Consider the following 25,160-nt stretch of genomic DNA (forward strand, 5'->3'; position numbering starts at 1 on the left):
TACAGAAGATAGCCCTATTTGGTAAAAGACCAAGTCCATATTATGGCAAGAACAGCTTAAATAAGCAAAGAGAAATGATTACCTAGTAACAGGTCATGATCAATTACATCAGAAGCAGCACTGAAATCCAGCACCAACTAACTTCCTGTCATGCATACACTTTATCCAATCACCTGTCATTTGTGCTAAGGCCGTTCTCGTAGAATGCCCTTCTTTATATTTACATTTACATTTAAGTCATTTAGCAGACGCTCTTATCCAGAGCGACTTACAAATTGGTGCATTCACCTTATGATATCCAGTGGAACAGCCACTTTACAATAGTGCATCTAACTCTTTTAAGGGGGAGGGGGGGGTTAGAAGGATTACTTTATCCTATCCTAGGTATTCCTTAAAGAGGTGGGGTTTCAGGTGTCTCCGGAAGGTGGTGATTGACTCCGCTGACCTGGCGTCGTGAGGGAGTTTGTTCCACCATTGGGGTGCCAGAGCAGCGAACAGTTTTGACTGGGCTGAGCGGGAACTGTACTTCCTCAGAGGTAGGGAGGCGAGCAGGCCAGAGGTGGATGAACACAGTGCCCTTGTTTGGGTGTAGGGCCTGATCAGAGCCTGAAGGTACGGAGGTGCCGTTCCCCTCACAGCTCCGTAGGCAAGCACCATGGTCTTGTAGCGGATGCGAGCTTCAACTGGAAGCCAGTGGAGAGAGCGGAGGAGCGGGGTGACGTGAGAGAACTTGGGAAGGTTGAACACCAGACGGGCTGCGGCGTTCTGGATGAGTTGTAGGGGTTTAATAGCACAGGCAGGGAGCCCAGCCAACAGCGAGTTGCAGTAGTCCAGACGGGAGATGACAAGTGCCTGGATTAGGACCTGCGCTGCTTCCTGTGTGAGGCAGGGTCGTACTCTGCGAATGTTGTAGAGCATGAACCTACAGGAACGGGTCACCGCCTTGATGTGAGTTGAGAACGACAGGGTGTTGTCCAGGATCACGCCAAGGTTCTTAGCACTCTGGGAGGAGGACACAATGGAGTTGTCAACCGTGATGGCGAGATCATGGAACGGGCAGTCCTTCCCCGGGAGGAAGAGCAGCTCCGTCTTGCCGAGGTTCAGCTTGAGGTGGTGATCCGTCATCCACACTGATATGTCTGCCAGACATGCAGAGATGCGATTCGCCACCTGGTTATCAGAGGGGGGAAAGGAGAAGATTAATTGTGTGTCGTCTGCATAGCAATGATAGGAGAGACCATGTGAGGATATGACAGAGCCAAGTGACTTGGTGTATAGCGAGAATAGGAGAGGGCCTAGAACAGAGCCCTGGGGGACACCAGTGGTGAGAGCACGTGGTGCGGAGACAGATTCTCGCCACGCCACCTGGTAGGAGCGACCTGTCAGGTAGGACGCAATCCAAGCGTGGGCCGCGCCGGAGATGCCCAGCTTGGAGAGGGTGGAGAGGAGGATCTGATGGTTCACAGTATCAAAGGCAGCCGATAGGTCTAGAAGGATGAGAGCAGAGGAGAGAGATCCTCCGTGACACAGAGAAGAGCAGTCTCAGTTGAATGACTAGTCTTGAAACCTGACTGATTTGGATCAAGAAGGTCATTCTGAGAGAGATAGCAGGAGAGCTGGCCAAGGACGGCACGTTCAAGAGTTTTGGAGAGAAAAGAAAGAAGGGATACTGGTCTGTAGTTGTTGACATCGGAGGGATCGAGTGTAGGTTTTTTCAGAAGGGGTGCAACTCTCGCTCTCTTGAAGACGGAAGGGACGTAGCCAGCGGTCAAGGATGAGTTGATGAGCGAGGTGAGGTAAGGGAGAAGGTCTCCGGAAATGGTCTGGAGAAGAGAGGAGGGGATAGGGTCAAGCGGGCAGGTTGTTGGGCGGCCGGCCGTCACAAGACACGAGATTTCATCTGGAGAGAGAGGGGAGAAAGAGGTCAAAGCACAGGGTAGGGCAGTGTGAGCAGAACCAGCGGTGTCGTTTGACTTAGCAAACGAGGATCGGATGTGGTCGACCTTCTTTTCAAAATGGTTGACGAAGTCATCCGCAGAGAGGGAGGAGGGGGGAGGAGGGGGAGGAGGATTCAGGAGGGAGGAGAAGGTGGCAAAGAGCTTCCTAGGGTTAGAGGCAGATGCTTGGAATTTAGAGTGGTAGAAAGTGGCTTTAGCAGCAGAGACAGAAGAGGAGAATGTAGAGAGGAGGGAGTGAAAGGATGCCAGGTCCGCAGGGAGGCGAGTTTTCCTCCATTTCCGCTCGGCTGCCCGGAGCCCTGTTCTGTGAGCTCGCAGTGAGTCGTCGAGCCACGGAGCAGGAGGGGAGGACCGAGCCGGCCTGGAGGATAGGGGACATAGAGAGTCAAAGGATGCAGAGAGGGAGGAGAGGAAGGTTGAGGAGGCAGAATCAGGAGATAGGTTGGAGAAGGTTTGAGCAGAGGGAAGAGATGATAGGATGGAAGAGGAGAGAGTAGCGGGGGAGAGAGAGCGAAGGTTGGGACGGCGCGATACCATGCGAGTAGGGGCAGTGTGGGAAGTGTTGGATGAGAGCGAGAGGGAAAAGGATACAAGGTAGTGGTCGGAGACTTGGAGGGGAGTTGCAATGAGATTAGTGGAAGAACAGCATCTAGTAAAGATGAGGTCAAGCGTATTGCCTGCCTTGTGAGTAGGGGGGGAAGGTGAGAGGGTGAGGTCAAAAGAGGAGAGGAGTGGAAAGAAGGAGGCAGAGAGGAATGAGTCAAAGGTAGACGTGGGGAGGTTAAAGTCACCCAGAACTGTGAGAGGTGAGCCATCCTCAGGAAAGGAACTTATCAGGGCGTCAAGCTCATTGATGAACTCTCCAAGGGAACCTGGAGGGCGATAAATAATAAGGATGTTAAGCTTGAAAGGGCTGGTAACTGTGACAGCATGGAATTCGAAGGAGGCGATAGACAGATGGGTCAGGGGAGAAAGAGAGAATGTCCACTTGGGAGAGATGAGGATCCCAGTGCCACCACCCCGCTGACCAGAAGCTCTCGGGGTGTGCGAGAACACGTGGGCAGACGAGGAGAGAGCAGTAGGAGTAGCAGTGTTATCAGTGGTAATCCATGTTTCCGTCAGTGCCAAGAAGTCGAGGGACTGGAGGGACGCATAGGCTGAGATGAACTCTGCCTTGTTGGCCGCAGAGCGGCAGTTCCAGAGGCTGCCGGAGACCTGGAACTCCACGTGGGTCGTGCGCGCTGGAACCACCAGGTTAGGGTAGCGGCGGCCACGCGGTGTGAAGCGTTTGTATGGTCTGTGCAGAGAGGAGAGAAGAGGGATAGACAGACACATAGTTGACAGGCTACAGAAGAGGCTACGCTAATGCAAAGGAGATTAGAATGACAAGTGGACTACACGTCTCGAATGTTCAGAAAGTTAAGCTTACGTTGCAAAAAATAAAATAAAATCTTATTGACTAAAATGATATAGTACTGCTGGCGGTGAAGTAGGCTGGCTAGCAGTGGCTGCGTTGTTGACTTTGTTTGAAAGTGTAGCTGGCTAGGTAACCTCTAACTGGCTAGGTAACCTCGACAATTTCTCAAAACTACACAATTATCTTGGATACAAGGACAGCAAAGACAACTATGTAGCTAGCTAACACTACACTAATCAAGTCGTTCCGTTGTAATGTAAGTTGTAATGTGAGTTTCTACAGTGCTGCTATTCGGTAGAAGTTGGCTAGCTAGCAGTTTTAGCTAGCAGTGTTGACTAGGTAGAACGGCAGCGCGGCGGACGAAAATAGCTGGCTAGCTAACCGAATAATTACTCTAAACTACTCTAAGCTACACAATTATCTTAGATACAAAGATAGCAAAGACAACTATGTAGCTAGCTAACACTACACTAATCAAGTCGTTCCGTTGTAACGTAATCGTTTCTGCAGTGCTGCTATTCGGTGGCTAGCTGGCTAGCTGGCTAGCTAGCAGTGTTGACTACGTTACGTTACGTTACGACGAAAATAGCTGGCTAGCGAACCTCAATAACTACACAATTATCTTTGATACAAAGACGGCTATGTAGCTAGCTAAGATCAAACAAATCAAACCGTTGTACTGTAATGAAAGTGTAATGAAAATGAAATGGTAATACTACCTGGGGAGCGAGAGTGGAATGCGACTACTCGCTCCAAACCGGAAGTAGTGTGTGAGGTAGTATTATATGCTGGAAACCCGTTATCAGACCATTACATGAGAAATAATCCTTGATTTGTACAGATACAATTTTTTCCCAATAATTTACTTAACACCGGCAGCAAGTTTATAGGATGACTATGAGGACCAGTGAATGCAGATGTTGTATCCTTAGGTAGTGTAATAACCTTGACTCTTTCCAGACTTCTGGGCACAACCCCATACACCAAGCAAGTATTAAAAATAGGAGAGATTGGTGTAGATATTTGGTGAGCTGTAACTCTAAGCAATTTGGCGTCAAGATGATCTGTACCAGGTGACATGTCATCAGAAAAAGACAACAGCATCCTTTCTACCTCTTCCCTTTCTACCTCTTCCCTTTCTACCTCCCCCTTTCTACCTCTTCCCTTTCTACCTCTTCCCTTTCTACCTCTTCCCTTTCTACCTCTTCCCTTTCTACCTCTTCCCTTTCTACATCTTCCCTTTCTGCCTCTTCCCTTTCCACCTCTTCCCTTTCTACCTCGTCCCTTTCTACCTCTTCCCTTTCTACCTCTTCCCTTTCTACCTCGTCCCTTTCTACCTCTTCCCTTTCTACCTCTTCCCTTTCTACCTCTTCCCTTTCTACCTCTTCCCTTTCTACCTCGTCCCTTTCTACCTCTTCCCTTTCTACCTCTTCCCTTTCTACCTCGTCCCTTCCTACCTCGTCCCTTTCTACCTCTTTCCTTTCTACCTCTTCCCTTTCTACCTCGTCCATTTCTACCTCTTCCCTTTCTACCTCTTCCCTTTCTACCTCGTCCCTTTCTACCTCGTCCCTTTCTACCTCTTCCCTTTCTACCTCTTCCCTTTCTACCTCTTCCCTTTCTACCTCGTCCCTTTCTACATCTTCCCTTTCTACCTCTTCCCTTTCTACCTCTCCCCTTTCTACTTCTTCCCTTTCTACCTCTTCCCTTTCTACCTCTTCCCTTTCTACTTCTTCCCTTTCTACCTCTTCCCTTTCTACTTCTTCCCTTTCTACCTCTTCCCTTTCTACTTCTTCCCTTTCTACTTCGTCCCTTTCTACCTCATCACTTTCTACCTCGTCCCTTTCTACCTCTTCCCTTTCTACCTCTTCCCTTTCTACCTCTTCCCTTTCTACCTCTTCCCTTTCTACCTCTTCCCTTTCTACCTCTTCCCTTTCTACTTCTTCCCTTTCTACCTCGTCCCTTTCTACCTCTTCCCTTTCTACTTCTTCCCTTTCTACCTCTTCCCTTTCTACCTCTTCCCTTTCTACCTCTACCCTTTCTAATTCGTCCCTTTCTACCTATTCCCTTTCTACCTCTTCCCTTTCTACCTCTTCCCTTTCTACCTCTTCCCTTTCTACCTCTTCCCTTTCTACCTCGTCCCTTTCTACCTCTTCCCTTTCTACCTCTTCCCTTTCTACCTCTTCCCTTTCTACCTCGTCCCTTTCTACCTCGTCCCTTTCTACCTCGTCCCTTTCTACCTCTTCCCTTTCTACCTCTTCCCTTTCTACCTCTTCCCTTTCTACCTCGTCCCTTTCTACCTCGTCCCTTTCTACCTCGTCCCTTTCTACCTCGTCCCTTTCTACCTCTTCCCTTTCTACCTCTTCCCTTTCTACCTCGTCCCTTTCTACCTCTACCCTTTCTAATTCGTCCCTTTCTACCTCTTCCCTTTCTACTTCTTCCCTTTCTACCTCGTCCCTTTCTACCTCTACCCTTTCTAATTCGTCCCTTTCTACCTCTTCCCTTTCTACTTCGTCCCTTTCTACCTCGTCCCTTTCTACCTCTTCCCTTTCTACCTCTTCCCTTTCTACCTCGTCCCTTTCTACCTCTACCCTTTCTAATTCGTCCCTTTCTACCTCTTCCCTTTCTACTTCGTCCCTTTCTACCTCGTCCCTTTCTACCTCGTCCCTTTCTACCTCTTCCCTTTCTACCTCTTCCCTTTCTACCTCTTCCCTTTCTACCTCGTCCCTTTCTACCTCGTCCCTTTCTACCTCGTCCCTTTCTACCTCTTCCCTTTCTACCTCTTCCCTTTCTACCTCGTCCCTTTCTACCTCTACCCTTTCTAATTCGTCCCTTTCTACCTCTTCCCTTTCTACTTCTTCCCTTTCTACCTCGTCCCTTTCTACCTCGTCCCTTTCTACCTCGTCCCTTTCTACCTCGTCCCTTTCTACCTCTTCCCTTTCTACCTCTTCCCTTTCTACCTCGTCCCTTTCTACCTCTACCCTTTCTAATTCGTCCCTTTCTACCTCTTCCCTTTCTACTTCTTCCCTTTCTACCTCGTCCCTTTCTACCTCTTCCCTTTCTACTTCTTCCCTTTCTACCTCTTCCCTTTCTACCCCTTCCCTTTCTACCTCTTCCCTTTCTACCTCTACCCTTTCTAATTCGTCCCTTTCTACCTCGTCCCTTTCTACCTATTCCCTTTCTACCTCTTCCCTTTCTACCTCTTCCCTTTCTACCTCTTCCCTTTCTACCTCTTCCCTTTCTACCTCGTCCCTTTCTACCTCTACCCTTTCTAATTCGTCCCTTTCTACCTCTTCCCTTTCTACCTCTTCCCTTTCTACCTCGTCCCTTTCTACCTCGTCCCTTTCTACCTCGTCCCTTTCTACCTCTTCCCTTTCTACCTCTTCCCTTTCTACCTCTTCCCTTTCTACCTCTTCCCTTTCTACCTCGTCCCTTTCTACCTCGTCCCTTTCTACCTCTTCCCTTTCTACCTCTTCCCTTTCTACCTCGTCCCTTTCTACCTCGTCCCTTTCTACCTCTTCCCTTTCTACCTCTTCCCTTTCTACCTCGTCCCTTTCTACCTCTTCCCTTTCTACCTCTTCCCTTTCTACCTCTTCCCTTTCTACTTGGTGAAATTCAAACCTGCATTGCCTCTCCTTCATGATACAATCTTCTATAAGGGTATATGACATGGAGCCATCAGTTGGAATCGTAGCAGTCCTCAACTTGTCCACTTTGTTTAGTAGTAGTTTACGATGTCGTGTGGTTTTGGAATACATAGACCCTCTGATTCAACCAAAGAGGCGGACATGTTTGAATTCCTACCCATAATAGTGTTCAACGTTCTCCACAGTTTTTTCCCATCACCCTTCACTTCATCCATGTTGTGCTGATAGAATCCCTTCTTCTTTCCTTTGTTTAGCTTGGTCACGAGATTTCTGAATGTGTCGAACTGCTTTGCTTTATTCTTGGCCAGGTCGCAGTTGTAAATGAGAACGTGTTGTCAACTTGCCTACCTGGCTAAATATAGGTGAAATAAAATGTAAAAAATTAAATTAAATGTTTACAATAACTTTGCTACAATAACTTTTTCAAAACAGAGTACCAGATTGATCTGCTACTTTTTTGGCATAATACAATTAAATCGTTACGTTTCTCAGCTCATCATCAATCCATGAGGCACCATTTGACCTCACAGTGCATTTTCTTAAAGAGGCATGCTTTAAGTATAATTTATACTCATAAATAATTTCAAATTCAAACTTAGTGACATTTCAGGATCATCCTTACCACACACTTCTAACCATGGCAAATTCTTAATCTCATCCACAAGTGAGTCCTGATTGAACCCTCTGTAGGACCTGTGGTAGATTATGTTAGGGCCAGCCTTTGGTATTGTAGTTTTCCTAGTGAGTGAGTCCTGATTGAACCCTCTGTAGGACCTGTGGTAGATTACGTTAGGGCCAGCCTTTGGTATTGTAGTTTTCCTAGTGAGTGAGTCCTGATTGAACCCTCTGTAGGACCTGTGGTAGATTACGTTAGGGCCAGCCTTTGGTATTGTAGTTTTCCTAGTGAGTGAGTCCTGATTGAACCCTCTGTAGGACCTGCGGTAGATTACCTTATCACTGTAACCTAGTGAGTTCAACTATGATCACTGTAACCCAGTGAGTACAACCAAGTTATGATCACTACAACCTAGTGGGTTCAACCAAGTTATGATCACTACAACCTAGTGAGTTCAACCAAGTTATAATCACTGTAACCTAGTGAGTTCAACCAAGTTATGATCACTACAACCTAGTGGGTTCAACCAAGTTATGATCACTACAACCTAGTGAGTTCAACCAAGTTATAATCACTGTAACCTAGTGAGTTCAACCAAGTTATGATCACTACAACCTAATGCCACAGATCCAGCTTCAGAACAACGTTCAGCCATGTTGGTAAAAACGTGATCGATACAAGTTGGTGATGTGATACCGGTCCTATCAGTGAACGTTCTGGTTGGTGATGTCATACAGGACCTATTAGTGAACGTTCTGGTTGGTGATGTGATACCGGACCTATCAGTGAACGTTCTGGTTGGTGATGTCATACTGGACCTATCAGTGAACGTTCTGGTTGGTGATGTGATACCGGACCTATCAGTGAACGTTCTGGTTGGTGATGTCATACTGGACCTATCAGTGAACGTTCTGGTTGGTGATGTCATACCGGACCTATCAGTGAACGTTCTGGTTGGTGATGTAATACAGGACCTATCAGTGAACGTTCTGGTTGGTGATGTAATACAGGACCTATCAGTGAACGTTCTGGTTGGTGATGTAATACCGGACCTATCAGTGAACGTTCTGGTTGGTGATGTCATACCGGACCTATCAGTGAACGTTCTGGTTGGTGATGTCATACTGGACCTATCAGTGAACGTTCTGGTTGGTGATGTAATACAGGACCTATCAGTGAACGTTCTGGTTGGTGATGTAATACCGGTCCTATCAGTGAACGTTCTGGTTGGTGATGTAATACCGGACCTATCAGTGAACGTTCTGGTTGGTGATGTCATACCGGTCCTATCAGTGAACGTTCTGGTTGATGATGTAATACCGGACCTATCAGTGAACGTTCTGGTTGGTGATGTCATACCGGTCCTATCAGTGAACGTTCTGGTTGATGATGTAATACCGGACCTATCAGTGAACGTTCTGGTTGGTGATGTCATACCGGTCCTATCAGTGAACGTTCTGGTTGATGATGTAATACAGGACCTATCAGTGAACGTTCTGGTTGGTGATGTCATACCGGACCTATCAGTGAACGTTCTGGTTGGTGATGTAATACCGGACCTATCAGTGAACGTTCTGGTTGGTGATGTAATACAGGACCTATCAGTGAACGTTCTGGTTGGTGATGTAATACAGGACCTATCAGTGAACGTTCTGGTTGGTGATGTCATACCGGACCTATCAGTGAACGTTCTGGTTGGTGATGTAATACAGGACCTATCAGTGAACGTTCTGGTTGGTGATGTAATACAGGACCTATCAGTGAACGTTCTGGTTGGTGATGTCATACCGGTCCTATCAGTGAACGTTCTGGTTGGTGATGTAATACCGGACCTATCAGTGAACGTTCTGGTTGGTGATGTAATACAGGACCTATCAGTGAACGTTCTGGTTGGTGATGTCATACAGGACCTATCAGTGAACGTTCTGGTTGGTGATGTAATACAGGACCTATCAGTGAACGTTCTGGTTGGTGATGTAATACAGGACCTATCAGTGAACGTTCTGGTTGGTGATGTAATACAGGACCTATCAGTGAACGTTCTGGTTGGTGATGTCATACCGGACCTATCAGTGAACGTTCTGGTTGGTGATGTCATACCGGTCCTATCAGTGAACGTTCTGGTTGGTGATGTGATACAGGACCTATCAGTGAACGTTCTGGTTGGTGATGTAATACAGGACCTATCAGTGAACGTTCTGGTTGGTGATGTGATACAGGACCTATCAGTGAACGTTCTGGTTGGTGATGTAATACAGGACCTATCAGTGAACGTTCTGGTTGGTGATGTGATACAGGACCTATCAGTGAACGTTCTGGTTGGTGATGTCATACAGGACCTATCAGTGAACGTTCTGGTTGGTGATGTCATACCGGACCTATCAGTGAACGTTCTGGTTGGTGATGTCATACCGGACCTATCAGTGAACGTTCTGGTTGGTGATGTAATACAGGACCTATCAGTGAACGTTCTGGTTGGTGATGTAATACAGGACCTATCAGTGAACGTTCTGGTTGGTGATGTCATACCGGACCTATCAGTGAACGTTCTGGTTGGTGATGTCATACCGGACCTATCAGTGAACGTTCTGGTTGGTGATGTAATACAGGACCTATCAGTGAACGTTCTGGTTGGTGATGTGATACCGGACCTATCAGTGAACGTTCTGGTTGGTGATGTAATACAGGACCTATCAGTGAACGTTCTGGTTGGTGATGTCATACCGGACCTATCAGTGAACGTTCTGGTTGGTGATGTAATACAGGACCTATCAGTGAACGTTCTGGTTGGTGATGTGATACAGGACCTATCAGTGAACGTTCTGGTTGGTGATGTCATACCGGTCCTATCAGTGAACGTTCTGGTTGTTGATGTGATACCGGACCTATCAGTGAACGTTCTGGTTGGTGATGTAATACAGGACCTATCAGTGAACGTTCTGGTTGGTGATGTAATACAGGACCTATCAGTGAACGTTCTGGTTGGTGATGTAATACAGGACCTATCAGTGAACGTTCTGGTTGGTGATGTAATACAGGACCTATCAGTGAACGTTCTGGTTGGTGATGTGATACCGGACCTATCAGTGAACGTTCTGGTTGGTGATGTAATACAGGACCTATCAGTGAACGTTCTGGTTGGTGATGTAATACAGGACCTATCAGTGAACGTTCTGGTTGGTGATGTAATACAGGACCTATCAGTGAACGTTCTGGTTGGTGATGTGATACCGGACCTATCAGTGAACGTTCTGGTTGGTGATGTAATACAGGACCTATCAGTGAACGTTCTGGTTGGTGATGTAATACAGGACCTATCAGTGAACGTTCTGGTTGGTGATGTAATACAGGACCTATCAGTGAACGTTCTGGTTGGTGATGTGATACCGGACCTATCAGTGAACGTTCTGGTTGGTGATGTCATACAGGACCTATCAGTGAACGTTCTGGTTGGTGATGTGATACCGGTCCTATCAGTGAACGTTCTGGTTGGTGATGTCATACCGGACCTATCAGTGAACGTTCTGGTTGGTGATGTCATACCGGACCTATCAGTGAACGTTCTGGTTGGTGATGTAATACCGGACCTATCAGTGAACGTTCTGGTTGGTGATGTAATACCGGACCTATCAGTGAACGTTCTGGTTGGTGATGTAATACAGGACCTATCAGTGAACGTTCTGGTTGGTGATGTAATACAGGACCTATCAGTGAACGTTCTGGTTGGTGATGTAATACAGGACCTATCAGTGAACGTTCTGGTTGGTGATGTCATACCGGACCTATCAGTGAACGTTCTGGTTGGTGATGTGATACCGGACCTATCAGTGAACGTTCTGGTTGGTGATGTCATACCGGACCTATCAGTGAACGTTCTGGTTGGTGATGTGATACCGGACCTATCAGTGAACGTTCTGGTTGGTGATGTCATACCGGACCTATCAGTGAACGTTCTGGTTGGTGATGTCATACCGGACCTATCAGTGAACGTTCTGGTTGGTGATGTGATACCGGACCTATCAGTGAACGTTCTGGTTGGTGATGTAATACAGGACCTATCAGTGAACGTTCTGGTTGGTGATGTAATACAGGACCTATCAGTGAACGTTCTGGTTGGTGATGTAATACAGGACCTATCAGTGAACGTTCTGGTTGGTGATGTAATACCGGTCCTATCAGTGAACGTTCTGGTTGGTGATGTAATACAGGACCTATCAGTGAACGTTCTGGTTGGTGATGTCATACCGGACCTATCAGTGAACGTTCTGGTTGGTGATGTCATACCGGACCTATCAGTGAACGTTCTGGTTGGTGATGTCATACCGGTCCTATCAGTGAACGTTCTGGTTGGTGATGTAATACCGGACCTATCAGTGAACGTTCTGGTTGGTGATGTCATACCGGTCCTATCAGTGAACGTTCTGGTTGGTGATGTAATACCGGACCTATCAGTGAACGTTCTGGTTGGTGATGTAATACAGGACCTATCAGTGAACGTTCTGGTTGGTGATGTGATACCGGACCTATCAGTGAACGTTCTGGTTGGTGATGTGATACAGGACCTATCAGTGAACGTTCTGGTTGGTGATGTCATACCGGACCTATCAGTGAACGTTCTGGTTGGTGATGTGATACCGGTCCTATCAGTGAACGTTCTGGTTGGTGATGTGATACCGGTCCTATCAGTGAACGTTCTGGTTGGTGATGTGATACCGGTCCTATCAGTGAACGTTCTGGTTGGTGATGTCATACCGGACCTATCAGTGAACGTTCTGGTTGGTGATGTAATACAGGACCTATCAGTGAACGTTCTGGTTGGTGATGTAATACCGGACCTATCAGTGAACGTTCTGGTTGGTGATGTAATACAGGACCTATCAGTGAACGTTCTGGTTGGTGATGTAATACAGGACCTATCAGTGAACGTTCTGGTTGGTGATGTCATACCGGACCTATCAGTGAACGTTCTGGTTGGTGATGTAATACAGGACCTATCAGTGAACGTTCTGGTTGGTGATGTGATACAGGACCTATCAGTGAACGTTCTGGTTGGTGATGTAATACAGGACCTATCAGTGAACGTTCTGGTTGGTGATGTCATACCGGACCTATCAGTGAACGTTCTGGTTGGTGATGTCATACAGGACCTATCAGTGAACGTTCTGGTTGGTGATGTAATACAGGACCTATCAGTGAACGTTCTGGTTGGTGATGTCATACCGGACCTATCAGTGAACGTTCTGGTTGGTGATGTAATACAGGACCTATCAGTGAACGTTCTGGTTGGTGATGTCATACCGGACCTATCAGTGAACGTTCTGGTTGGTGATGTCATACAGGACCTATCAGTGAACGTTCTGGTTGGTGATGTAATACAGGACCTATCAGTGAACGTTCTGGTTGGTGATGTCATACCGGACCTATCAGTGAACGTTCTGGTTGGTGATGTAATACAGGACCTATCAGTGAACGTTCTGGTTGGTGATGTAATACAGGACCTATCAGTGAACGTTCTGGTTGGTGATGTAATACAGGACCTATCAGTGAACGTTCTGGTTGGTGATGTAATACAGGACCTATCAGTGAACGTTCTGGTTGGTGATGTAATACAGGACCTATCAGTGAACGTTCTGGTTGGTGATGTAATACAGGACCTATCAGTGAACGTTCTGGTTGGTGATGTAATACCGGTCCTATCAGTGAACGTTCTGGTTGGTGATGTAATACAGGACCTATCAGTGAACGTTCTGGTTGGTGATGTAATACAGGACCTATCAGTGAACGTTCTGGTTGGTGATGTCATAACGTGGGTCAGGTTACATATATTGCTTTTCTTTCTCATTGGACAGTTGGTGTTAAATCAATATTCATATCTCCTCCCCTAAATATATTTCCCTGTTTTCATCAGATACCTTATCCAACATTTAGCAAATTACATCCAGATATTTCACATCAGCACTAGGTGGCCTAAAGCAGCAACCAACTACTATACTGCTAGTTACTGCTAACATGACCCCCATTTTCTCCAAAAACACAATACAATAGTGGCAGGATACTTGTCCCCATGACTAAGCATGTATTTAAAGTAGAAGAAATGACATTAACTCATTTTTGACCAAATGAGCAGTTACTGCCTTTTTGCTTCGTAGGTCAGTATAGGTTTCAGATGAGGTACATGCACCTGTACCCATAGAGCCTCTAATCTATTCAACATTATGTCCAGACGTTGTTTAGCTGGAATATGACTCTGGATGTAAACTACTACTCCTCTATCTCTGTCTGTCCCTCCTGAACATATTGTCTCCATGTATAGAGATCTCAGCCTCCTCAATAGAAGAGTCCAGGTGAGTCTGATATTATCAATACATGAATATTGTTTGACTGCACCAGACAGCATATTTCATGGATTTTGTTCCTTAAACTGCATATATTCAAGTGAGCAATGAACAAACCTTTCTTTGGTAGATTTACAGTATTTATACGTCCAAACATGAATCAGCAGATGGTGTGTGTGTGTGTGTGTGTGTGTGTGTGCGTGCGTGCGTGCGTGTGTGCGTGCGTGCGTGTCAGTTTGTCATACCTCAGATATGCTATGTCACCTCGTTCTCTTGTAGAACTTCATAGCTGGTATTAGTTCCTTTCTTCTTTGACGGACCGCATCTGAGAAATGGTCTAACAAACACTGAGAAATCCTCATTGATGAAGATGAAAGACCTTTTAAGGCGTTTGGCTTTTTGTCTTATCCTTGAACCTGAGGAATTCCACTACAGTTGGCCTGGTTCTGGCTCCATTGGCACCACCAGTTCCCCCTGGTTTCCCAGACCGGTGAGCACGTTCCAGCTCAACCGGTTGATCCAACTGTAGCTCCTCAGAAAACAGCTTTCGAACTTTGTCCTCTGATTCAGCCCATGTCTCACTTTTGGCTCTCCTGGATACCATCTATTACAATATAATTTCTCCTGGATTCTCCATCCAGGTAATCTGCCTTCCCAGACATGTTCTGGAGGCCCTCCCCGACTGTGGTGATTTCATTCCGCATAGAGGAACAGTTTCTGGGGAGTGTATCCTGTGTGGTCTTCAATACATCCACATCATTCTGTGTGAACCGAAGGCTTGTTTAATGTCTTGTACATCTTTAGTCAGGTCGTCCAGCCGTTTGTTGGTAAACTCCATGATCCTTTTGGATGAGGCTTTTAAAAAGGTATTTTCCTAATGAAGTATAATTTCCTTATATAAAACGTTCTGCTTCTCCAAGACTTCACGTACAGAGATGTGATCCTCAACTTTTTTCTGAGGCATGATAATACTAAGAGTAGGACGCGGACGGCAGGTAGCCTAGTGGTTAGTGTTGGACTAGTAACCGAAAGTTGCAAGATCGAATCCCCGAGCTGACAATGTAAAAATCTGTTGTCTTGGAACTGAATAAGGCAGTTAACCCACTGTTCCTAGGCCGTAATTGAAAATCTAAATTTGTTCTTAACTGACTTGCCTAGTTAAAGAAAGGTAAAAAAAAAAAAAAAGGACGAGCCCGCTATTCACTCAGTATATAACTATACTCAGCAAAAATAGAAACGTCCTCTCACTGTCAACTGCGTTTATTTTCAGCAAACTTAACATGTGTATGTATTTTAAACTGAACAAGTTCCAGGCATGTGACTAATAGAAATGGAATAATGTGTCCCAGAACAAATAGGGGGTCAAAATCAAAAGTAACAGTCTGGCGTGGCCACCAGCTGCATTAAGTACTGCAGTGCATCTCCTCCTTATGGACTGCACCAGATTTGCCAGTTCATGCTCTGAATTGTTACACTCTTCCCCCAATCTTTCACCAAGGCACCTGCAAGTTCCCGGACATTTCTGGGGGGAATAGCCCTATCCCTCACCCTCCGATCCAACAGGTCCCAGACGTGCTCAATGGGATTGAGATCTGGGCTCTTCGCTGGCCATGGCAGAACACTGAAATTCCTGTCTTGCAGGAAATCACGCACAGAACGAGCAGTATGGCTGGTGGCATTGTCATGCTGGAGGGTCATGTCAGGATGAGCCTGCAGGAAGGGTACCACATGAGGGAGGAGAATGTCTTCCCTGTAACGCACAGCATTGAGATTGCCTGCAATGACAACAAGCTCAGTCCGATGATGCTGTGACACACCGCCCCAGACCATGAGGGACCCTCCACCTCCAAATCGATCCCGCTCCAGAGTACAGGCCTCGGTGTAACGCTCATTTCTTTGATGGTAAACGCGAATCTGACTATCACCCCTGGTGAGACAAAATCACAACTTGTCTGTGAAGAGCACATTTTGCCAGTACTGTCTAATCCAGCGATGGTGGGTTTGGCCCATAGGCAACGTTGTTGCCTTACAACAGGCCTACAAGCCCTCAGTCTAGCCTCTCTCAGCCTATTGCGGACAGTATGAGCACTAATGGAGGGATTTTGCATTCCTAGTGTAACTCGGGCAGTTGTTGTTGCCATCCTGTACCTGTCCCGCAGGTGTGATGTTCGGATGTACCTATCATGTGCAGGTGTTGTTACACATGGTCTGGCACTGCGAGGACAATCAGCTGTCCATCCCGTCTCCCTGTAGTGCTGTCTTAGGCGTTTCAAATGTTCATTAATTGTTTATGGTTCATTGAACAAGCATGTCTTAGGCGTCTCTCAGTACGGACATTGGAGCATTCCTAAGGCACGTTCACGCAGATGAGCAGGGACCCGTCGCATATTTCTGGCATCTGTCTTTTGGTGTTTTTCAGAGTCAGTAGAAAGGCCTCTCTAGAGTCCTAAGTTTTCATAACTGTGACCTTAATTGCCTCCGTCTGTAAACTGTTAGTGTCTTAACAACCGTTCCACAGGTGCATGTTCATTAATTAATAATGGTTCATTGAACAAGCTTGGAAAACAGTGTTTCAATGAAGATCTGTGAAGTTTTTTTAGATTTTTACGAATTATCTTTGAAAGACGGGGTCCTGAAAAAGGGACGTTTATTTTTTGGCTGAGATTATAATATATACAATAATATTTCTATTGTATATAACTGACAGTAATACACAGTGGAACCATCATCATGTTGTATATAACTGACAGTAATACATAGTGGAACCATCATCATGTTGTATATAACTGACAGTAATACATAGTGGAACCATCATCATGTTGTATATAACTGACAGTAATACATAGTGGAACCATCATCATGTTGTATATAACTGACAGTAATACACAGTGGAACCATCATCATGTTGTTGTATATAACTGACAGTAATACATAGTGGAACCATCATCAGAAGCTGACCAGCTTCTGGTCAGCGGGGTGGTGGCACCGGGATCCTCATCTCTCCCAAGTGGTCATTCTCTCTTTGTCCCCTTACCCATCTGTCTATCGCCTCCTTTGAATTCCATGCTGTCACAGTTACCAGCCCTTTCAAGCTTAACATCCTTATCATTTATCGCCCTCCAGGTTCCCTCGGAGAGTTCATCAATGAGCTCGATGCCTTGATTAGCTCCTTTCCTGAGGACGGCTCACCTCTCACAGTTCTGGGCGACTTTAACCTCCCCACGTCTACCTTTGACTCATTCCTCTCTGCCTCCTTCTTTCCACTCCTCTCCTCTTTTGACCTCACCCTCTCACCTTCCCCCCCTACTCACAAGGCAGGCAATACGCTCGACCTCATCTTTACTAGATGCTGTTCTTCCACTAACCTCATTGCAACTCCCCTCCAAGTCTCCGACCACTACCTTGTATCCTTTTCCCTCTCGCTCTCATCCAACACTTCCCACACTGCCCCTACTCGGATGGTATCGCGCCGCCCCAACCTTCGCTCTCTCTCCCCCGCTACCCTCTCCTCTTCCATCCTATCATCTCTTCCCTCTGCTCAAACCTTCTCCAACCTATCTCCTGATTCTGCCTCCTCAACCCTCCTCTCCTCCCTTTCTGCATCCTTTGACTCTCTATGTCCCCTATCCTCCAGGCCGGCTCGGTCCTCCCCTCCCGCTCCGTGGCTCGACGACTCATTGCGAGCTCACAGAACAGGGCTCCGGGCAGCCGAGCGGAAATGGAGGAAAACTCGCCTCCCTGCGGACCTGGCATCCTTTCACTCCCTCCTCTCTACATTTTCCTCTTCTGTCTCTGCTGCTAAAGCCACTTTCTACCACTCTAAATTCCAAGCATCTGCCTCTAACCCCAGGAAGCTCTTTGCCACCTTCTCCTCCCTCCTGAATCCTCCTCCCCCTCCCCCCACCTCCTCCCTCTCTGCAGATGACTTCGTCAACCATTTTGAAAAGAAGGTCGACGACATCCGATCCTCGTTTGCTAAGTCAAACGACACCGCTGGTTCTGCTCACACTGCCCTACCCTGTGCTCTGACCTCTTTCTCCCCTCTCTCTCCAGATGAAATCTCGCGTCTTGTGACGGCCGGCCGCCCAACAACCTGCCCGCTTGACCCTATCCCCTCCTCTCTTCTCCAGACCATTTCCGGAGACCTTCTCCCTTACCTCACCTCGCTCATCAACTCATCCCTGACCGCTGGCTACGTCCCTTCCGTCTTCAAGAGAGCGAGAGTTGCACCCCTTCTGAAAAAACCTACACTCGATCCCTCCGATGTCAACAACTACAGACCAGTATCCCTTCTTTCTTTTCTCTCCAAAACTCTTGAACGTACCGTCCTTGGCCAGCTCTCCCGCTATCTCTCTCAGAATGACCTTCTTGATCCAAATCAGTCAGGTTTCAAGACTAGTCATTCAACTGAGACTGCTCTTCTCTGTATCACGGAGGCGCTCCGCACTGCTAAAGCTAACTCTCTCTCCTCTGCTCTCATCCTTCTAGACCTATCGGCTGCCTTCGATACTGTGAACCATCAGATCCTCCTCTCCACCCTCTCCGAGTTGGGCATCTCCGGCGCGGCCCACGCTTGGATTGCGTCCTACCTGACAGGTCGCTCCTACCAGGTGGCGTGGCGAGAATCTGTCTCCTCACCACGTGCTCTCACCACTGGTGTCCCCCAGGGCTCTGTTCTAGGCCCTCTCCTATTCTCGCTATACACCAAGTCACTTGGCTCTGTCATAACCTCACATGGTCTCTCCTATCATTGCTATGCAGACGACACACAACTAATCTTCTCCTTTCCCCCTTCTGATGACCAGGTGGCGAATCGCATCTCTGCATGTCTGGCAGACATATCAGTGTGGATGACGGATCACCACCTCAAGCTGAACCTCGGCAAGACGGAGCTGCTCTTCCTCCCGGGGAAGGACTGCCCGTTCCATGATCTCGCCATCACGGTTGACAACTCCATTGTGTCCTCCTCCCAGAGCGCTAAGAACCTTGGCGTGATCCTGGACAACACCCTGTCGTTCTCAACCAACATCAAGGCGGTGGCCCGTTCCTGTAGGTTCATGCTCTACAACATCCGCAGAGTACGACCCTGCCTCACACAGGAAGCGGCGCAGGTCCTAATCCAGGCACTTGTCATCTCCCGTCTGGATTACTGCAACTCGCTGTTGGCTGGGCTCCCTGCCTGTGCCATTAAACCCCTACAACTCATCCAGAACGCCGCAGCCCGTCTGGTGTTCAACCTTCCCAAGTTCTCTCACGTCACCCCGCTCCTCCGCTCTCTCCACTGGCTTCCAGTTGAAGCTCGCATCCGCTACAAGACCATGGTGCTTGCCTACGGAGCTGTGAGGGGAACGGCACCTCAGTACCTCCAGGCTCTGATCAGGCCCTACACCCAAACAAGGGCACTGCGTTCATCCACCTCTGGCCTGCTCGCCTCCCTACCACTGAGGAAGTACAGTTCCCGCTCAGCCCAGTCAAAACTGTTCGCTGCTCTGGCCCCCCAATGGTGGAACAAACTCCCTCACGACGCCAGGACAGCGGAGTCAATCACCACCTTCCGGAGACACCTGAAACCCCACCTCTTTAAGGAATACCTAGGATAGGATAAAGTAATCCTTCTCACTCCCCCCCCCCTTAAAAGATTTAGATGCACTATTGTAAAGTGGCCGTTCCACTGGATGTCATAAGGTGAATGCACCAATTTGTAAGTCGCTCTGGATAAGAGCGTCTGCTAAATGACTTAAATGTAATGTAAATGTATATAACTGACAGTAATACACAGTGGAACCATCATCATGTTGTATATAACTGACAGTAATACACAGTGGAACCATCATCATGTTGTATATAACTGACAGTAATACACAGTGGAACCATCATCATGTTGTATATAACTGACAGTAATACACAGTGGAACCATCATCATGTTGTTGTATATAACTGACAGTAATACATAGTGGAACCATCATCATGTTGTTGTATATAACTGACAGTAATACATAGTGGAACCATCATCATGTTGTTGTATATAACTGACAGTAATACATAGTGGAACCATCATCATGTTGTATATAACTGACAGTAATACATAGTGGAACCATCATCATGTTGTATATAACTGACAGTAATACACAGTGGAACCATCATCATGTTGTTGTATATAACTGACAGTAATACATAGTGGAACCATCATCATGTTGTATATAACTGACAGTAATACACAGTGGAACCATCATCATGTTGTATATAACTGACAGTAATACACAGTGGAACCATCATCATGTTGTATATAACTGACAGTAATACACAGTGGAACCATCATCATGTTGTATATAACTGACAGTAATACATAGTGGAACCATCATCATGTTGTATATAACTGACAGTAATACACAGTGGAACCATCATCATGTTGTTGTATATAACTGACAGTAATACATAGTGGAACCATCATGTTGTTGTATATAACTGACAGTAATACACAGTGGAACCATCATCATGTTGTTGCATATAACTGACAGTAATACATAGTGGAACCATCATCATGTTGTTGTATATAACTGACAGTAATACATAGTGGAACCATCATCATGTTGTATATAACTGACAGTAATACATAGTGGAACCATCATCATGTTGTATATAACTGACAGTAATACATAGTGGAACCATCATCATGTTGTATATAACTGACAGTAATACAAAGTGGAACCATCATCATGTTGTATATAACTGACAGTAATACATAGTGGAACCATCATCATGTTGTATATAACTGACAGTAATACATAGTGGAACCATCATCATGTTGTATATAACTGACAGTAATACACAGTGGAACCATCATCATGTTGTTGTATATAACTGACAGTTATACATAGTGGAACCATCATCATGTTGTATATAACTGACAGTAATACACAGTGGAACCATCATCATGTTGTATATAACTGACAGTAATACACAGTGGAACCATCATCATGTTGTATATAACTGACAGTAATACACAGTGGAACCATCATCATGTTGTATATAACTGACAGTAATACACAGTGGAACCATCATCATGTTGTTGTATATAACTGACAGTAATACATAGTGGAACCATCATCATGTTGTTGTATATAACTGACAGTAATACATAGTGGAACCATCATCATGTTGTTGTATATAACTGACAGTAATACATAGTGGAACCATCATGTTGTTGTATATAACTGACAGTAATACATAGTGGAACCATCATCATGTTGTATATAACTGACAGTAATACACAGTGGAACCATCATCATGTTGTTGTATATAACTGACAGTAATACATAGTGGAACCATCATCATGTTGTATATAACTGACAGTAATACACAGTGGAACCATCATCATGTTGTATATAACTGACAGTAATACACAGTGGAACCATCATCATGTTGTATATAACTGACAGTAATACACAGTGGAACCATCATCATGTTGTATATAACTGACAGTAATACATAGTGGAACCATCATCATGTTGTATATAACTGACAGTAATACACAGTGGAACCATCATCATGTTGTTGTATATAACTGACAGTAATACATAGTGGAACCATCATGTTGTTGTATATAACTGACAGTAATACACAGTGGAACCATCATCATGTTGTTGCATATAACTGACAGTAATACATAGTGGAACCATCATCATGTTGTTGTATATAACTGACAGTAATACATAGTGGAACCATCATCATGTTGTATATAACTGACAGTAATACATAGTGGAACCATCATCATGTTGTATATAACTGACAGTAATACATAGTGGAACCATCATCATGTTGTATATAACTGACAGTAATACACAGTGGAACCATCATCATGTTGTATATAACTGACAGTAATACACAGTGGAACCATCATCATGTTGTATATAACTGACAGTAATACACAGTGGAACCATCATCATGTTGTATATAACTGACAGTAATACACAGTGGAACCATCATCATGTTGTATATAACTGACAGTAATACACAGTGGAACCATCATCATGTTGTATATAACTGACAGTAATACATAGTGGAACCATCATCATGTTGTATATAACTGACAGTAATACACAGTGGAACCATCATCATGTTGTTGTATATAACTGACAGTTATACATAGTGGAACCATCATCATGTTGTCGTATATAACTGACAGTAATACACAGTGGAACCATCATCATGTTGTATATAACTGACAGTAATACACAGTGGAACCATCATCATGTTGTTGTATATAACTGACAGTAATACATAGTGGAACCATCATCATGTTGTATATAACTGACAGTAATACATAGTGGAACCATCATCATGTTGTATATAACTGACAGTAATACATAGTGGAACCATCATCATGTTGTTGTATATAACTGACAGTAATACATAGTGGAACCATCATCATGTTGTTGTATATAACTGACAGTAATACACAGTGGAACCATCATCATGTTGTATATAACTGACAGTAATACACAGTGGAACCATCATCATGTTGTTGTATATAACTGACAGTAATACACAGTGGAACCATCATCATGTTGTATATAACTGACAGTAATACATAGTGGAACCATCATCATGTTGTATATAACTGACAGTAATACACAGTGGAACCATCTTCTTGTTGTATATAACTGATAGTAATACACAGTGGAACCATCATCATGTTGTATATAACTGACAGTAATACATAGTGGAACCATCATCATGTTGTTGTATATAACTGACAGTAATACACAGTGGAACCATCATCATGTTGTATATAACTGACAGTAATACATAGTGGAACCATCATCATGTTGTATATAACTGACAGTAATACACAGTGGAACCATCATCATGTTGTATATAACTGACAGTAATACATAGTGGAACCATCATCATGTTGTTGTATATAACTGACAGTAATACATAGTGGAACCATCATCATGTTGTTGTATATAACTGACAGTAATACATAGTGGAACCATCATCATGTTGTATATAACTGACAGTAATACACAGTGGAACCATCATCATGTTGTATATAACTGACAGTAATACACAGTGGAACCATCATCATGTTGTATATAACTGACAGTAATACATAGTGGAACCATCATCATGTTGTATATAACTGACAGTAATACATAGTGGAACCATCATCATGTTGTCGTATATAACTGACAGTAATACACAGTGGAACCATCATCATGTTGTATATAACTGACAGTAATACACAGTGGAACCATCATCATGTTGTATATAACTGACAGTAATACATAGTGGAACCATCATCATGTTGTTGTATATAACTGACAGTAATACACAGTGGAACCATCATCATGTTGTTGTATATAACTGACAGTAATACATAGTGGAACCATCATCATCATGTTGTATATAACTGACAGTAATACACAGTGGAACCATCATCATGTTGTATATAACTGACAGTAATACATAGTGGAACCATCATGTTGTTGTATATAACTGACAGTAATACACAGTGGAACCATCATCATGTTGTCGTATATAACTGACAGTAATACATAGTGGAACCATCATCATGTTGTATATAACTGACAGTAATACACAGTGGAACCATCATCATGTTGTATATAACTGACAGTAATACACAGTGGAACCATCATCATGTTGTATATAACTGACAGTAATACACAGTGGAACCATCATCATGTTGTATATAACTGACAGTAATACATAGTGGAACCATCATCATGTTGTATATAACTGACAGTAATACACAGTGGAACCATCATCATGTTGTATATAACTGACAGTAATACACAGTGGAACCATCATCATGTTGTTGTATATAACTGACAGTATAACACCGTGGAACCATCATCATGTTGTTGTATATAACTGACAGTAATACATAGTGGAACCATCATCATGTTGTTGTATATAACTGACAGTAATACACAGTGGAACCATCATCATGTTGTTGTATATAACTGACAGTAATACACAGTGGAACCATCATCATGTTGTATATAACTGACAGTAATACACAGTGGAACCATCATCATGTTGTTGCATATAACTGACAGTAATACATAGTGGAACCATCATCATGTTGTTGTATATAACTGACAGTAAAACACAGTGGAACCATCATCATGTTGTATATAACTGACAGTAATACACAGTGGAACCATCATCATGTTGTATATAACTGACAGTAATACACAGTGGAACCATCATCATGTTGTTGTATATAACTGACAGTAATACACCGTGGAACCATCATCATGTTGTATATAACTGACAGTAATACACAGTGGAACCATCATCATGTTGTATATAACTGACAGTAATACACAGTGGAACCATCATCATGTTGTATATAACTGACAGTAATACACAGTGGAACCATCATCATGTTGTATATAACTGACAGTTATACATAGTGGAACCATCATCATGTTGTTGTATATAACTGACAGTAATACACAGTGGAACCATCATCATGTTGTTGTATATAACTGACAGTAATACATAGTGGAACCATCATCATGTTGTTGTATATAACTGACAGTAATACACAGTGGAACCATCATCATGTTGTTGTATATAACTGACAGTAATACATAGTGGAACCATCATCATGTTGTATATAACTGACAGTAATACACCGTGGAACCATCATCATGTTGTATATAACTGACAGTAATACATAGTGGAACCATCATCATGTTGTATATAACTGACAGTAATACACAGTGGAATCATCATCATGTTGTATATAACTGACAGTAATACACAGTGGAACCATCATCATGTTGTATATAACTGACAGTAATACACAGTGGAACCATCATCATGTTGTATATAACTGACAGTAATACACAGTGGAACCATCATCATGTTGTATATAACTGACAGTAATACACAGTGGAACCATCATCATGTTGTATATAACTGACAGTAATACATAGTGGAACCATCATCATGTTGTTATATATAACTGACAGTAATACATAGTGGAACCATCATCATGTTGTTGTATATAACTGACAGTAATACATAGTGGAACCATCATCATGTTGTATATAACTGACAGTAATACACAGTGGAACCATCATCATGTTGTATATAACTGACAGTAATACATAGTGGAACCATCATCATGTTGTATATAACTGACAGTAATAC

The 25,160-nt window shown here is 44.4% G+C and overlaps 1 protein-coding gene across 1 annotated transcript; it reads right to left on the reverse strand.

The window, feature by feature from the left end:
• Positions 1–5,432: 5,432 nt before the first annotated feature.
• Positions 5,433–7,013, reverse strand: LOC139558487 (apical junction molecule ajm-1-like). Its single transcript, XM_071373644.1, has 2 exons — positions 6,663–7,013; positions 5,433–6,542 (listed from the first exon to the last, which is right to left on the reverse strand). Exons 1-2 carry the CDS (start codon positions 7,011–7,013, stop codon positions 5,433–5,435), a joined length of 1,461 nt encoding a protein of 486 aa, XP_071229745.1.
• Between the last annotated feature and the right edge of the window lie 18,147 nt (positions 7,014–25,160).

This window comes from Salvelinus alpinus, chromosome 29, assembly GCF_045679555.1.
Source record: "Salvelinus alpinus chromosome 29, SLU_Salpinus.1, whole genome shotgun sequence".
Lineage (NCBI taxonomy): Eukaryota > Metazoa > Chordata > Actinopteri > Salmoniformes > Salmonidae > Salvelinus > Salvelinus alpinus.